Source organism: Acomys russatus, chromosome 18 (genome assembly GCF_903995435.1).
Source record: "Acomys russatus chromosome 18, mAcoRus1.1, whole genome shotgun sequence".
Lineage (NCBI taxonomy): Eukaryota > Metazoa > Chordata > Mammalia > Rodentia > Muridae > Acomys > Acomys russatus.
In genome coordinates this window covers 9,855,886-9,873,381 of record NC_067154.1, presented here as the reverse complement: position 1 = coordinate 9,873,381, position 17,496 = coordinate 9,855,886, and the positions used below count along the sequence as shown (strand labels likewise).

Genomic DNA, 17,496 nt, shown 5'->3' with positions numbered 1-17,496 from the left:
AGGATTTGTGCATTTAAGTTTCTGTGGGGAGCAATTCTTAACGGCTTTCTTGTCTACGAGAAGGTAACCTAATTCACCCAGATGGAATCAGCCCAGTTGTGTCCTTCTGGGCTCAGTGAACTCTCACCTTGGCTAGGCAGCGGCGAGTATGCATCATTATCATTTTATTTTGAGCTTTTTATTTGAGCCTGGGGCTCACCCACAGAGTTACTGGAGCAGCAAAAGGGTTATTCTCTAGAGAGGGCTGGCTCACCCAATGGGTGAGCATAAGTGAACGAACAGATGAGGCCATCCCAGAGTTCTGGCCCCGGTACAAGGGCTTGGGACAATGCAAGGTGCAGACAGGCCAGGCCGTGTCCCACTTGGGCACCGCGGGAGTATCTGGCACAGCCAACAGCCAGAGCAAACCAACCACACAGTCCCAGCTCTGGGCAGGGGATCATCACAGGGGTCGTAGCGGGCAGGGCGGGGCGACAGCAAGGCAGGAAGAAGGTGTGGCCAACATGGCGCGGCCCGCCCCAAAAGCGCTCCGCCCCTTGGAGTGACGTCACCGGCCAGCCAGCGGGCGCCATTTTGAAAGTGGAGTCGCCTACCCTTGCCGCCGCGGCCGCCGTCGCTGTCGTAGCCACCGCCGCTGCCGCCGCCGCCTCTGCCGCCACCACCTTGGGAGAAGGAGCACGAGACAGGACGCCCCTGAGTGAAAGCCACCATCCTGTTGGCCGCTCCTCCCGGGCCGCTTCCCTTTCGCCCCGGTCCCGGTCCCCGTCCCCTCCCCCCTCAGGTGCCATCCGCCTCCATCCGCGCCCTCGATCCCCCCATCCCCAGGTGAGGGGGCTGAGCCCCGGTCGCGGAGACCCCGACGAGCCCGGCAGGGTCACCATTTGCAGCGCGACATGGCAGGTAAAGGAGAAACGGCCCTTGGCCGGCTGACAGGGTGCCGCTTGTTTCCTCTGCGCGCTCTCCGTCACCCCCTAGCGACCGTGGCGGCGGGGCCTCGGCCTGGGGCGCTGGCCGAGTGCGGGGCGGGCGGGCGGGCCTGGCACCGAGCTGGGACGGTGGGGCCTGGAGGCTGGGACCCGGGCCTGGCGCTGCTGCACGAGCACGGCACGGGTACTGTGGGGGTGGGAAGCGGGAGGCGGCGTGGGTGGGGCGGGTGCCGGCGTGCAGATGGGTCCCCTCTGCACCCTGCTCCCTGCGCTCCTCCGCACAGATTCTCCCGGTCTACTTCGAGCCTTCCTGTAGAAACATTCTGGATAATGTCTGATAAGGAAGAGCGCTTTGCAAGTTAAAATACAATGAAGGCAATATACACATCCCCCTCCCCAGCACCACACACACCACTGTGGGTAGGTCAGGTTTTGAGGGTGTAAACCTGAATTTCGTTGCGATTGTTTTCCCTTCCGTGTCTCATTTTTAATTTTTTTTTTTTTTATGCCACTCACGAGTGCTAGGCCTTTAATCGAAGTTGCAAGGATTGGGGTGGGGGGCTGGGTGGGAGAAAAAAGGTAATTTAAACTTTGCGTTTTGCACGGTAGCGTTTGTGCAGATGTCCTTCTCCCAGAAGGGTTTCTTGGAGTTAAAATAGTTGTGGAGTTCAGTGATATAAATAGCCAAAGGGAGAGAGGTTTTATAAAGCTTGCAAGGGGGAAAAGCATGGAGGAAGCCCAATTGGGAATAATTTAGCAAGGAATGGAAACAGGAAAAGCGAGGTTTGGTGGCCTTTGAGGGTCGATTATCTTTGTACATTTTGGTCTTGAAGCCCTTCAGTTAGTAATTTTAGATTGCTATATAGTTTCTTTTTCAGAAAGCTAGGAGTGTGTCCCCCCCCACCATTTCCTCTTTAGTGCTAGGCAGTGATGGTCTGAGATTGAACCAATTTTCCTTGTCTTTTCAATATTTACATAGATAATAGGACCTTTAAAGAAGTTATGTTGGGCTGGTTTACAGTTTGCTATACAAACAAGCTGCCCTTTGACCTTGCTGAACAATGAAATGATAATTGGAGATGTTTTGTAGGAGATGACAAATTAGCAAAGTTGCTCATTATTAGTCCTTTGCAATCTTTGGTTAGGTGAAGGGAGGCAGAAACAGCTTCCTTTGAGCATATCTTTCTTCCTAGGCATCTACTTCCGCCCCTTTTCCACTGTCCGCAGCCAGTGATTTGCTCCCAACCAATGCAAAGAAATGGGTGTTGTGTTTTCTTAGTCCACATGATTCATTCCTCTCTCAGGCAGTAATGTTCCCGAAGTTTTCTCTTCGTTCTATATTTCATGGTAGTTTACTCTTCTGTAGGCCTTTTGTACATTTAAAGGAAAACTAACTTTGGGTAGTTACTTTTTTTTCCTGGTAGGTCTTGAAAGGCTCTGTCTTCAAGGGGAGGGGAACGTGGAAGTGAGGGTTTGAATATCTGTGTGATGATAATTATTGATAGGCTATATGCCTTTAAATATTTCATACCTGCAGTCTTGTTTTTATGCACTACCAACTATTGGAGCCTAATTTGGTTCCAAATCTGTGGGCTCAGCGTTGGTTATGTGGGGAGTATCTTGCCAGCCTCAGATATCTAGCATCTCTGTTTATGAGAGTAAACAGAGCAGAACTCTGTTTTAATTGCTGTGTTTTCTTCTTCCAGGAGCTGGAGGAGGGAATGATATTCAGTGGTGTTTTTCTCAGGTGAAAGGAGCAGTAGATGACGATGTAGCAGAAGGTAAGGCAGTAACAATGACAACCGAGTATTGACTTAAAAGTCCTGGGTACTGAAGGAACTCAGGGTTTTGTGTATGCTGTCCCAGAGGTGGGACAATAGTTTTAAAAATGGCCTTTCTGGAAAAAAATCTTTATCTCTTTTTATGTCTTGCTTTATTTCTTATGTGTTTCATTGAATTAATGAGGTAAATGGTGAGCAGTAACTGCTGGGAGGTTTATATGATTAAGGCTTCCTTGTTACGTAAATTCTTCATGCTAACAACTGGACTTTCATGTTTGTGTGTTGTCTTTAGATAATTATTAGAAATAGATGCCAGTAATACTTAGCTCAGAACTGTTCCCAGCAGCACCCTTTCTTCTGTGGGGAGACTTAGATTCTTTTGAACTTAATTTGCTTTGGGATTGTAGTATTGGTTGACTGTGGTTGCTAAAAAAAAAAAATGCTTGCTCAAATTATTCACTTTATTGTCTGGCAGGGATTTGTGTGCAGTTAAAATAGATAAGATACAGTAATAAATTACTATAGGGAACTTGAGATAGAAACTTGCTAATTTATTTCAGAACTTATCAGACATTTTGGAATGTCAAGGTCTTGCAAACATTTTGAGATGATCTTTGTGGTTGAGGCAGATATTCTTAAAAAGGATTCTTTACTCAGAAATATTCCAAGCTTTGGAATAGAGAGAGGGAGGGAGGGATGGAGAGAGAGAGAGAGAGAGAGAGAGAGAGAGAATATGAGGATGAGAATATCTATCCCTTGCTGATTTGGAACTTCCTGTGTAGACCAGGCGGGCCTTGAATTGTGAGATCCTCCTGCTCTGCCCCACAGTATAGTTAGTGACATCTTCCTAAACGAAAGTCCGAAGTTAGAGCATGTTCTTCTGGTTTTCAAAAGTTGTCTATGAAAGTGTGTACTCTTTTCTCTAGAAGGTTCCTTTCCCTAGTGGTCTCCCCTACTGTCCATGGAGTGCTGTTGTGCGGATTTTTTTCAGGTGGTGGTAGGCCAAAGACTGTTGTTGGTGGACTAATGGGACGCTTGTGTGGTGACATTTGTCCCAGTTTGTGATAGAAAGTCCTTGGCATACTTGACATATTGTACAGACTTTCTTACCTTTGTGTTCTAGTGGGTCCTCATCCCTTTTTCACATGAGAAACCAGAAACTTGGAAGAATTAAAGAATTTGGGAGTGACTCAGTGATGGTCACACAATTCGTGTGCGCTGGTTTTCTGTTGAACTCGTTTAGAGAAACAAACCCTATGTTGAAGGGAGGAGTCACGCATTCCTGGTTTTGTAACTCCATTACCTGTTGAGTAGTAGGCAGTGAGATATTGGATCTTCGGTTCTGTGCTGTTGTGTAATACTCACCATGTTATGAAAGTGCTCTGTACTTGGAAAACATTCCTTGCTGGGGTTCTGTTTATTCCCTTGTCAAAGGTCTCCTGAATGCTGAGAACGCTGGTGTGTGGTGCCTAGAACTTAAGCTGTTTACCCTTAAGAAATTCAGTTTGTCATTCATAGGTCAGAAGACTTCATTCAATCAGAAGAAATTGATTTTCTAAACTGAACATCAATTACTTAACTGAAACAAGTGATAGTTTTTGATACTGCAAGTATACACAATATATGTCATGGATCTGTAGTAAATTTTGTCTGTCCTGTCAGTATTTAATAGCTTTAGTGGCTCTCGGTTCGGTTAGTAACTTCCTAGGGGACGTGTATTGTAGTGACTGCTTGCTCCTAACGTCTTAGGATGCCGAGCCTTGGAGCGTGTGCTTCAGGAAGAACAGCACTTGTTCTTGTACTGCGTCTTCACAAGTCCCTAACAGCACTGATTCCTAGTTACACTGCTTTGATTTGCAGAGTCTTGGAAACTAGTTTGTATTAACTGTTTTGTAATAACCTTTGTCTATTATGTTTATTAAAGGGAAGTCTTGCTTTTCTAATGTAGAATACGATTATTATACATGGCCCATCAATAGTGATTATAATCTTTAAATGGTTGCCTCTAGCCCCACCTTTAGATTACCTGCTTTCTGTTAATCATTCATTCGGATTTCTTTGCTGTCAGTGGCTTATGATGTCTGATTGTACCCTTGTAGCCAGCCAGTGGCCAGGACATGCTGATTTATATGTGCAACATTTTCCTCTTCTATACCCATCCTCACATTTGTCCAGTTTTGCTCCATTCCATCTGGATTGCGGTAACTTTTATTTTTTTGAGACAGAGTTTCTCTGTAGTCCTGGCTGCGCTGAAACCAGGCTGGCCTTGAACTCAAGAAGCAGAACTGCTTCTCCTTCAGAGCTGACTGAGATTAAAGGTGTCGCTACCATGCCTAGTTGCAGTACTCTTAAATGAGTCCTACTTTCTTCCTGTGTTTTACTTGTAATTTTACTTCTAATTTTAAACACAATCCTGGCTTGTCATCTTCTCAGAAATCTTTAGTGGATCGTTGGATCCATTGGATTAGAAACTAAATTTAACATTTCAGCTGGCAAAGTATGACATTTCTTCAATATGTTCCTCTTAAGCTAATGAGGCCACTGAATGATAGTGTATAAGCAAATACTATGCACCCTGCTTTGGATTGTTTTTGCTACTCTGGGGACTAAATGTTAAGCAAATGCTATACCACTCAGCTACATACCCAGCATGCTGATCCAATTCTGATATGTCTGACATCCTCCTACAATTGTTCCCTTATCAGAATCCAACTTGCCCTCAGTCACACCTATAACCTTTTAATTACCTCCTGTGAAAATCTTTTTTTTTTTTTTAAATCTCTTTTACAGAACTTTGTTAAGTAGACACTATATTTAGTTCCTTGAGCCTCTACTGTTAGACTGTAAGCCTAGTAGTGCCAGAATGATCTTTCTCTGCAAGTGTCATGTGTAAACTTCTCTGCCTAGAACAAGGCCTGGCACACAGTAGGCATGAATAGCGTGAGTGTCACTGTTACTCTTGCTAAGTTTTTGAAAGGGGTAGAAGAGAGATGGAAGGTGTGTGATAGTTGAGATAAACTTCTGGCTCAGCCTCTCTGTTACTGGTTTGCAGTTTAATAATACAGCAAAGGCAGGAGCCCTCGCTCCAACATAAATGAGAATCTGTTGCTCTCTGTTGACCCCTTCTGGGCTCCTATACTGAGACGTAAAAATGATGGGGCTGGATGAAGTCATTTCTCCTGTTTCTTTCTGCTCTTGTTCCCAAAGATGGCAGAAAGAGCTAGCCCCATATTATTACTACTGATAAGTTAAGATGCTGATTCAATAGGGGCCTTAAGTAATAATAAGCGCCACCCCCACCCCCAGGGTTTCTCTGTGTAGCCTTGGCTGTCAAGGACTTGCTTTGTAGACCAGGCTGGCCTCAACCTCACAGAAATCCAACTGCTTCTGCCTCCCTGAGTGCTAGGATTAAAGGCGTGTACCACCACTTCTGGCAAACATTGTCTTTACTAGACTGACTTCTCAAGACTCAGGAGTTTTTTTGTTTGTTGGTTTGTTTTTTGTTTTTTGTTTTCAAGACAGGGTTTATCTGTGTAATAGCTCTGGCTGTCCTGGAACTCATTCTGTAGACCAGGCTGGCCTCGAACTCAGAGATCCTCCTGCCTCTGCTTCCCAAGTGCTGGGATTAAAGGCGTGCGCCACCACTCCCCGGCGGCTTGGGAGTTTTTATTAAGTACAGAACAGAGTTTGACATTCAGTCATAGTCTCCTGCTCTCTTTGTCCATTCGGTCTTCAAGGCAGGACACTTATAACCCGTGCTAAGTTACTATTCTGTCTACACAGGTCTGCAGGCATGCAGCTTGTGTGTTTTACCTTTGGAATAACCTCCTACTTGAGAGGAAATTGAGGTACTAAATTTTGTCATTCTAATTTCACGGAGTTCTCATAGTCTGAGGTCACCATAATACTATTGCATTTTAAGTCTTTAATTTTCCCTGCCTTATAACTTTCTGTTATTGGCTGGTAGGAGCACAGACTCGGGTTTTAGGTTGAAGTTTGAGTCTTCCTTAGTCATCACACATTGTGGTGTTGGGCAAATCAGTTCACCCATTGCTGCTTCTTCCACTATAAAAGGCTTACTGTAAACCTTGACTTATGCATATTTTGATGTTTAAATGAGCTTATGCCTATAACATCGAATGTTCCCTTGCTCATAAGAATAGGCAGACCTGTTTTGGTTTTGAGACATGGTCTCACTATGTAGCCCTGGCTGACCTGGAACTTCCTGGCCTTGAATTTACAGAGATCCACCTCCATCTGCCTCTCAAGTACTACCATACTTGGCCTCTTTTGTTGTTGTTTGGTTTTTGAGACAGGATTTCTCTGTGTAGCCTTGGCTGTCCTGGACTGACTTTGTACACCAGGCTGCCTCTTCCTCCCGAGTGCTGGGATTAAAGGTGTGTACCACCATGTCCGGCTTGAGCTTTTGTTTTTTGAGACTGGGTCTCTTGTGGCCTGGAGCTTTTCTGTGGTATAGTCTATGCTAGCATAGCACTCAAAATGTTCCTTCCTCACTTCTGGTATTGCTGGTATTAAAGGCATAAGCATGCCTTTCTTTTGAAAGCCTTGTAAAGATTTCTTTAATTTTTACTTCAGTGCTTAGACCAAGTAAGAGATAATTTGAGTGAGGAAACTGGGGGATTGTCTTACTTAGTTTTATTTTACATGTGGATGTTTTGCCTGCACATACATCTTTTTACTGAGTATGTGCCTTTTGCCCATGGAGGTCAGACAAGGGCATTGGGTACCTTAGAATTGTACTTGCCGGTAGTTGTAAGCTGCCATGTGGGTGCTTGTAATCAGACTGGGGTTCTCTGGAAGAGTAGTCAGTGTTCTTATCCCCTGAACCATCTCTACAGCCCATAGAGTGTTGTCTTTAAAATAGCTACTAAAACTTTGTTGACCAAAGTAAAGGCATAGTATGTGTGTATGTGTGGAACCTCATACTGTACAGCTTTGGCTAGTGTGATGCGTTTATGACATCATTATATATGTAACATTGAACTTTGCGTCTCTTCTCTCACTGTACCATTCTTTGATTGCACTGTCAGAGTCTAAACAGGTTGAAGACTGAACAGTAGATTAGAGACAGATAAAGAGTGCTGGAGTGGATGATGAACTTGTACTGCCCATTGCACCAACAGAGGGCCAGGCTACACCTGTCCCATTTTTATACTCCCACCATTTCATCTTTTCCTATTTACTGCTTTTAAAGTATGAATTCAAAATATAAAAATGTGAAACAGGCATCCTCCCTCTTCCATTTGCTCTTTGAAATAGGATCTCATGTAGCCCAGACTGGCCTCAAACTCCTCATGTAGCGCTCCTAAACTCAAACTCTCAAACTCACTGTGCAGCAGAGGCTGCTGGGAGCTCATGATCTTCTGGTTCCCATCTCAGCAGTGGTGGGTTTGCAAGGGTAGGCCACCATACCCTACTTACTTAAATAATTTTTAAGATACAGTCTTTCACTTTGTTAATTTAAACATATTTCTGATTTGTGTATTTCACAGTCTCAAACTTTGTTTCATAGGAAATTATTTTAGGATAAAATTTTGTTACCTGAAACCTGATTTTTATGAAACCTGAATCAAAATACACTATTTTTAGCCGGGCGTTAGTGGCGCACGCCTTTAATCTCAGCACTTGGGAGGCAGAGGTGGGTAGATCACTGTAAGTTTGAGGCCACCCTGGTCTACAAAGCGGGTCTAGGACAGTCAAGGCTACACAGAGAAACCCTGTCTCAACCCCCCCCCCAAAAAAAAAAACCCAAAATATACTATTTTTGTCTCCTGTCTTGGTAGGATTTAGACTGTGGACTGGTTCTTGGATATCTTTTTAAATTTTATTTTTATTTATTTGGGGGAGGGGTTCTTCAAGATAGGGTTTCTCTGTAACAGCATTGCTTGTTTGAGAGTCTACACTATAGATCCAGGCTGGCCTCGAACTCCACACCTAGCAGTGTTCCTCCTTTGTGTGAACTGAGATAGCTTTCAGCGCTAGGTTTGCTACTGACTGATCTAGTCACCTTCACGGAAGTGCTGCCTCTCTGTATAAGTTTGCCTGGCAAATAACCTCAGTGGCCGTCTGTAGTACAGACATTTCTTTGTTGTATTTTAAGGTAGCGAAGCTTTTTTCCCTTTTTCTTTTATACCTTTAATGATTAAATACCTGTAAGAGGTAGTAAAACTGAGTTAGCTGACAGTTGTCTCAAGTTTTTAAATAAATTGCAAATTAAACAACATTTAATGCTCCAATGGTAAATTTTATGATCAGTTTAAGGTCAGTGAAGCCCTTGAAAATGGTGGAATAATTAGAATGTTGAGAGAGAGAAGATTGCTTGAATCAGTAGACCAGTTCCCATGTTTGCAAATGTGTACGTGCCTGGTTCATCTTCACGATGAGCTGCAAGAAGGCTAACATTGTAAGTTAGCTCTTTAATGGGAAAATTGAAATACCAAAGATAGGTATTTGGCTAACATCCTCACTTACAATGCTTTCCTTTTCTTACCTGAGGTAAAGATCGAAATTATAATTGCGTCACTAAAGAGCCTTAAGTTGCTTCCTTAATAGAAGGAAAGGAATAGAAACCTGGACATGGATTAGAGTCTATGCTGACTGTGTAGAAGAGTTGGCCTTGCTGTTTAACAACAGCTGCTAGCTAGCATTGTTGAGTCTCTGTGTAGTAATACTCTTTTATGCAGTATACTTTGTTTCATTTACTTTTTACTTTTTGTTTTTGTTTTTATTGTTTGTTTTTTTAGACAATTTCTCTGGCTAGCTCTGTCTGTCCTCAATTTGTTAGGTAGACCAGGCTGGCCTAGTGCTCTTTAATACAGAATTTAAGATAGCAGTTTATAGTGATACTTTCAGTTAGATCCAGCTCCACAGGGTTCTTCTTTTACCTTCCTAGTTTTTATTTGTATCTGTCTCTCCTAGAAATGCCCTGTGCTCTTTTGTTAGAATGTTTGACGTGAAGCCAGTGAAATGACCACATTTACTTTGGAGTTTCTTATATGAGCTACTTACAGTAAATTGTTTTGGTTTTTCGAGACAGGGTCTCTCTGTGTTGCCTTGGCTATCCTGGACTTGCTTTGTAGACCAGGCTGGCCTTGAATTCACAGCAATCTGCCTGCCTCTGCCTCCTGAGTGCTGGGATTAAAGGTGTGCGCCACCACGCCCAGTTCTGTTTGCTTTTGAGACAGGGTTTCACTGTGTAGTCCTGGCTGTTTTGGAACTTATTCTATAGACCAGGCTAGTCTCAAACTCAGAGATCCATCTGCCTCTATCTCCCATAGTGCTAGAATTAAAGGCGTGCACCACCACAACCTAGCTTATTTTTTATTTTTAAAATTACATTCATGTGTATATTGAGTGATGAACACATGGTGGAGATTAGAAGACAATTTGGAGTCAGTGTTCTTCTGTGGGTCCCTGGTGTTGAACACAGATTGTCCGTGGGAAGAGTCTTAACCACCTAGCTGTTTCACTGGTCTTTTTTGTATTTAGAGATGTTATTTCATTCTTCTGCCTAACCTGGCCCAGAACTCAGAACTCTGTTTCCTGCCTCTGCCTCCCAAAGTGCTGAGATGACTGGCTTGAGCCACTACTCCTAGACCATTGCTTTTGTATGTATTCATTTATTAATCTTCACAAAAGCCCTGTGAAGTAAGCCGACCTTGTTGAGAAGGTTAATGTATTAACTGTAATCTTGTCCAAGTGGAGCCACTAAGATGCTTATCTTGCCCTCATTTTCCTAATGCAGTTTTATTTCAAATGCTGATCTCTAACCCAAGCTCTGTGGCTCTATCTGTAATCACAGTATTCTGGAGGTTGAAGAACAGAACCATAAGTTTGAGCCAGTGTGGGATACAGAGCAAAACCCTATTCTCCCCCCGCCCCCCAAGACAAGTTGATTCTGTTTTAATTCAGATGCAGGTATTATTTACTTGTTTATTTGTTTTTTATGTTTAGCCAAGGGAGAAGTGGACTTTGAAGTCCATCCTCAGGCCTCCCCCTCCCAAGTATTGGGATTATAGGCCACTATGATTGTGCCTGGTCTTTTGCTTGATGTTTACAATATGGTGGTGGGGGAAGCAGGTACCAGGAAAGGAACCTAGAACTGCGGACCTTGCATGCACTAGGCAAGCATTTTACTGCTGACCCCTAGCCTTTAGTTTTGTTTTGATATTATTTCAGTTTGGGGATTTACTGAATTTTCTGCTAATGCCATTTTGAAATAGATATGAACTATAGATGGGTTAAAATACTTTATGAAACTTTTAATGTTGTATGTAAATTTGTAATGTAAGTATTTACATATGGACATTTTTCTGGTCAGAGTTTATGAGCACTGTGATAATTGTTGTCACTTAGTGTTAATGTTCTCAGTGTATGGTCTGGTAACCTCTGAACTCACTGCAAGCATTTATTCAACGTATTCTCATAATGATAAATACTACAGTGAATTTGCCTTTTATACTGTGTTGCCATTTATAGCAGTGGTGAGAATGGGTCAGCCTGCAGGCATCTTGGTTGGCATTATTAGTAAGTGCAGAGGCACCAGCATTACTAGTGGTCACAGTAATTCTCAGCAACACACTAGCCACTGAGAGCACACTAGTAGTAGTGATGACAATAATAATAATAATAATAATAATAATAATAATAATAATACCAACATTAGTTTATAAATAAATTAATAAAATTATTAATATTAACAGAAATCAATAATTAATTAATAATTGTTACCTATTTGAGACAAGCTCTTTATGTAGTCTTGGCTGAACTTGAACTCAGATCACAGTTCATTTCCCTCTGCCTCTCAAGTACTAGAAGTAAAGGTGTGCACTGCCACACCCAGCTAGAACTGAACTGGCCAATTCTACTTCAGAATGTCCCTGGTAGAGTAATAAGAAGTGTTACTTTTGGATAAAGGTTCTGTTACAAAATGGAAGACACACCAAAAGCATCTCTGCAGCAGGGTAAGGTGTATACTGTGTAAGAAAGAGCTTTGGCAACACTGTCTAGTGAGCCAGTTGCTCCCCTATTTTATTTTGCTTTATTTTATTTTTAAGAACTGACAAATGAGCCAGGTATGGTAGCACACACATACTCTCAGGCAGGCAGATCTCTATGAATGTGAGGCTAGTCTGGTCTAAATAGCAAGTTTTACACCAACCAGGGCTACATAGTAAAATCCATTCTCAAAAATAAGTAAATAAATAAAAAGCTGACAAATGGTGCCAGCCAGTAATACTAGCTTGGGAAACGGAGGTAGGAGGATCAGGAGTTTGAGGCCACTTTGGACTGCGCAGTTTACGGCTGTGGGTACAGCCTATCTCAAAATCAAAACCAAAAAAGACTACAGATAGTAGTTGCTCAAGGGTGGGTATTTGGTGCTTGTTTTCTCAGGTGAGCATTAAGAGTATGCCTTAAGAGTATTTGTTGACCATGGTAAAATTTGAGTTTTCAGGCAAAAGTTAGAATTTTGGGAAACATGCATGCCATGTGGGCTTGATAGTTTTACATTTTTAAAGGCCTTTTAGATGAAATCAGTAGTTCTAACAAGTGCTGCATTTGTGTAATTGTGTCAGCCATTTGGAAAATCTGCGTGCCTGAGTGAAGTGGTGTTTTAGTGGTGACCACTGCATGGGATCTTAGAAACCATTCCTTGGAGCAAGTATAAGTAAGAGCTTTAGAACTGAAGGTGAGGGCTGCTGCTCTCTTTTCAGGTTACAGAGCTTTAAGAAACTTCCACCTGTCAAGTTTGACTGCAGAGTCAGAGAGCTACCATTACCCACCTCAAGCCTACTAAATATTCCCTCTTCTTAGCTACAGCCCAGTGCTAAAGGAGGCTTGGATCTTTCCCCATGTATGTAGCAGCAGTGTAAACCACTCTCTGAAATTTGTCTGTCTCTCTCTCTGTCTGTCTCTCTGTCTCTCTCTCTCTCAGGAGACTGGTTAGGAACTCTTGTTCCTCTTGCCTCAAACTACTGAATACTGATATTACAGGCGTGTGCTACCACACCTTGTTTATGCCATGCTGGGGATTGAACCTAGGCCTTCATATATGCCAGGCAGGCACTCTGCCAACTGAGTTACATTTCCAGCTCTATAGTCTCTCTAGAACATTTTTGTTATTCTGTAGAGCTTATTATTATGAAAAGCTATTTTTATATGTAAAGCTTTTTGGCTTCAGCTACTAAAGGGAATTGTGCAGTCCATAAAATTTACCCAACTTTGCTTAGTTTAAGGTGGTATGTATGTAGTGCACGCGTCTATGCAGAAACCTGTGCTGTGTGCATAGAGGCCTGAGGTGGAGAATAGATATTTTTTTTTCCTGTCACTAAATCTGATTGATTGATTGATTGGCAGGTCTCACAATTTAATCCTGGCTGGCCTTGAACTCTCTTATGTAGGCCAGGTTGGCTTCCAAATCAAGATATTTGCTTTCCTCTCCCTGCCTCAAAAGTGATGGCTTAAAGGTGTTCAACCCAAGTCCAGCTCTACCTTATTTTTTGAGAAAGGATCTCACTGAATTTGGAGCTGACTGACTTCATAAGAGGGAATCCCAGAGGATTTAATCAATAATGACTCACCAGGTCTAGAAAAATGTCTCAGGGGTTAAGAGCACTTAGGGAGGAATCAGCACCTTTGCTTTAATTTTTTTTTTTTAATTTATATTTTTGGTTTTTTTGTTTGTTTTTTTCCAGACAGGTTTTTTTCTGTGTAGCCTTGAGTGTTGTGGACTTGCATTGTAGACCAGACTGGCCACAAACTCACAGGCCTGCCTTTGCCTCCCGAGTGCTGAGATAAAAGAAGACATGTGCCACCCGCCACCACCACCTGGCTTTATAAAGTATATGTGATTCTAGGTTTATCCCCATCACTGCAAGAGAGACAGACATACAGAGAAAAATGAGAATATGTGAAAAGAATTTGTGTGTGTGTGTGTGTGTGTGTGTGTGTGTGTGTGTGGGGTGTATGGTGCTTTTAAATTTTTCTAGAGATCTAGGAATGTTAGCTTTGAGAAGTCTTGCTTGAGACCCTGCTCTTGTCCATCTGCGCTGTGCGAGAGTGCAGAAATGTGCTTTGGTGTGGTCTTATGTCTTTGTTCTGTAGTTTTTGTTTTGTGTTCCATTTTACTTCAAGGTTAGAGTCTCAGGTGCTATAATTAGATGAATTTCTAAGGGGGGCATAAAAGGATTCTTCAGTATTTCCTATTGACTAATAGGATGAGAAGGTTGTTTGAAAAGAATGGGCTATTGTAGGCAGGAAGTAGAGACAACAGCATGAAAATGGTTGTTACTGGGATCAGTAGAACAGATGTGTGCTCCCATGTGCTGTCTCCCTTGAGTCGTTTCCAACAGCACAGTGAGTTCCTTGAGTGAAACTTTCTTCTGTTTCTTTTTCTTTTTTTTTGGGTTTCTCTATGTTATCTTGGCTGTCCTGGACTTCATTTGTAGACCAGGCTGCCCTTGAACTCACAGCGATCTGCCTGCCTCTGCCTCCCATGTGCTGGGATTAAAGGTGTGCGCCACCATGCCCGGCTTTGTCTCTGTCTTTCTTCTGTCTTTATTTCTTTTACCGGAGAATGAACCTAGGGTCTTAGTGCTTGCTAGGCACTTGTACTGAATTGAGCCTTGCTCAGTGACAGTTTTAAATGTGTAGTTCATTTGTTCGCACTGTTGTGAAACGTGTCTCAGAACTTTTAGGTTGTTTGTTCGTTTGTTTTTGAGACAGTTTCCCTGTGCAGCTCTGGCTGTCCTGGAACTTCCTCTGTAAACCAGCTTGGCCTTGAACTCAAAGGAATTTGCATGCCTTTGCCTCCCAAGTTCTGAGATTAAAAGCATGTCCACCTGCCTTCAGAACTTTTGGTACTATAAAATTGAAACTATGGGAGATGATTGCCCTATGGCCTTCCCTTCTCTTCCTGCCCTCCCCCAAGCCCCCAGTTCTGGAGGTCCCCATTCTGCTTTCACTTTCTGTTACTTTAACTACTTTAGATCCTCAAGTAAAGGCAATCAAGCAGTCTTTGTTTGAGACATGGTCTCACTAGGTAGCTCAGGCTCCTGAAACTCAGAATGTAGACCAAGTTGGCCTCCCAAATGCTGCCTTAAAGGCACACCATCTTCAAGCAGTCTTTTGTGATTGGTTTATTTCACTAAATTAACATAGATGAAGTTGGCCTCTGATTCATATCCTCCTATGTATACCTCTAAAATCCCGGGGAACTGGTGGAGAGAGAACAAAGGTTGTCCTTTGACCTCCACTCAATCTGTGACATATATGCAACCACTTATATGTACACTGAATAATTAAGATTTAATAAGCATCGAGGAAAACAGCTAACTTTAGCATCTTTCCCTGTAGTTCTTTTTAGCTATGAGCTCAGCCAACCTCTGAGGGTAACTTGGTATCTTTTTTCCTTCCTTTCTTTTTTCTTTTTGGTTTTCCTGGACTTGATTTGTAGAGCAGGCTGGCTCAAACTCTTAGAGATACTCCTGCCTATGCCTCTCAAGTACTGGGATTACAGGCGTGAGCCACCATGCCTGGCCTCAGTGCCTTTCTTTTATAGGTTAGGAAAACCAGAAATGTAATCTCACCATTTTTAGACATATCTCAGTCAGGTGTGGTAGTGCACACCTTTAATCCCAACTCTTGGGAGGCAGAAGCAGTCGGATCTCTGTGAGTTCGAGGACAGCTTGGTCTACAAAGTGAGTCCAAGACAGCCCGGGCTACACGGAGAAAACCTGTCTCGAAAAACAAAACAAACAAAAAAACAAGACATATCTGTTATCATTTGGGTCTAGGTCGTTCTGGTGTGAACATATATTTCATAGGATATATGCTTTGTATTATGTTTTTTCCAGTTATGTTTCAATAAGTGGCTGTATGTCTAGCTAGTGTATTTAATTTAGACATTTAGGTTAAGAAATTTTATTTATTTTAATTAAACATTTTTTGAGACAGGATCTACTGTAACTCAGGCTAACCTCAAACTTACTAGTAACCAAATATAACCTTGAATTTCTCATCCTCTTGCCTCCACCCTCCCAAGAGCGTCACACGATACCTGGTTCATACAGTTCTTAATACTTTATTTAGGATATACTTATGAAGAAATAGGATTGCTGGTCAAAACATCTTTTTCATGTTGTATATTGACAAATGGCCTTAGGAATTTGGGGTTGGTTTTCATTTTGGAGAGGAAGGGTGGTTTTTCATCTATCAGTGAATGATGGTGTCTGTCTCCTGACCTCTTGATAATGTGTCATGAGATTGACCATATAGAAACATCTTTTGTAGGGTTTTGCGAGTACTTAAGTGTGGAGTATGTTTGTGTCCTCTGTCCTTTTTCCTTTGGTACCGCTTATCTTTTCTCATTCATGTGTAGGATGAACTTTTCCCCCTTGAGTCATACCTTCTTACTGAGAAAGTTGTACACAGCTCAAAGAACAAGTATGTTGAGCCTCTATTGTGTGGGAATAGGTTTCTAAGGGAAGTGATTTTTATCTTGTTTTTGGATAGTCAGAAAGGAAGATGGGAACAAAACACTTGAGGATGGCTGTGGTCCTTACACTTGCCCTGTTAGTTAAAGGGTTAAATGCAAGGATGCCTAGTGTAGGCACATACTGAGCATTCAGGAAGCTGAGTTGGTGCAGCTCTATTAGCAGTATTTAACAGACTGCCTCTAATAGGACAGTCATCGTAGTCCTCTTCCTCCTCCTCCTCTTCTTCCTCCTCCTCCTCTTCTCCTTCCTACTTCCTTCTTCATTTTGTTTTTTATGTGTATGAATGTTTTGCTTGCATGTTTGTCTGCATGATGTACCAGAGAGGGAAGTAGAATTATGAGGGTGTTAGAACTGGTCCTCTGGAAGAGTCTGCTGAAGTCGTCTTTTCATAGTAGAAGAATCTTAAAAGCCTATTCTAGTCCTCAACTCAAGATCACTTAGTTGTTTAGAGCTTTAGAACACACGGGGCATTCAGGAAATACGTGTTGCTTTAATAAACATTGCTTACCTTGAGTGGGTTAGGAGATTGGGAAAGCCAGGCCAAGAATATTGGTTGTATCACAGTTGAGGTTAGGCAATAGAATGAGTGGCACTTTGTTTGAGTAATTTAAAATTTAATGTTTAGTAGCAAGTTCAGGTGTGGTCATCTTTTCCCCCCTCCTTTTTCTTCTCAGCCTCCTCCAGTGTTCTATTCTTTTTGTAATGTATACTTCATACCATCTATCAGAAACAATGGAATCAGGTGAGGGGCACCCACTTGGAACAGGCTAGGGTCAATTGCTTGTAGCAGAGGTTGGGTGTGGGAAGTTGGGAGTACCAGAAGGCATGATATTGACCCTAATTGCTGAGACTTCCTTTGATACTCAAGATAATAGTATAAATTGTAAATAATCTCTTTTCTCCTCAGGAAAGAACTATGTGTGATACATATCTCAGGTCTTTCTTTGCCACAACCTTGCCTAAGCTGATGAATTTATTTATTTATTTATTATGTATACAGTGCCCTGCCTCTGTGACAGAGGAGGGCATTAGATCACATTTATAGATGGTTGTGAGCCACCATGTCGGTGCTGGGAATTGAACTCAGGCACTCTGGAAGAACAGACAGTGCTCTTAACCTCTGAGCCAGCGCTCCAGCACCGCTGATGAATATATTTTTAGTTTCCTTAGGAAATTCTACAGGTGGTTGATGAGAGTAGAAAACAGATTGTATTGTCAGTGAGCGTTTTGAATTTCTTCCTCGCCCCTTTAGTTATTCTATAGTCTTTGCCT

At 42.4% G+C, this 17,496-nt stretch overlaps 1 protein-coding gene across 2 annotated transcripts in view; it reads left to right on the top strand.

The window, feature by feature from the left end:
• The first annotated feature begins 580 nt into the window (after positions 1–580).
• Positions 581–17,496, top strand: part of Ppp2r2a (protein phosphatase 2 regulatory subunit Balpha) — a 56,879-nt gene continuing 39,963 nt past the window's right edge. The window contains exons 1-2 of one of the 2 annotated variants that reach the window (XM_051160755.1): positions 581–900; positions 2,633–2,707. In XM_051160755.1, the coding sequence (XP_051016712.1) occupies positions 894–900; positions 2,633–2,707 (82 nt within the window). In that variant the 5' untranslated portion in view covers positions 581–893. The remainder of the gene's footprint in view (positions 901–2,632; positions 2,708–17,496) is intronic. The other variant, XM_051160754.1, reaches the window with a different exon arrangement.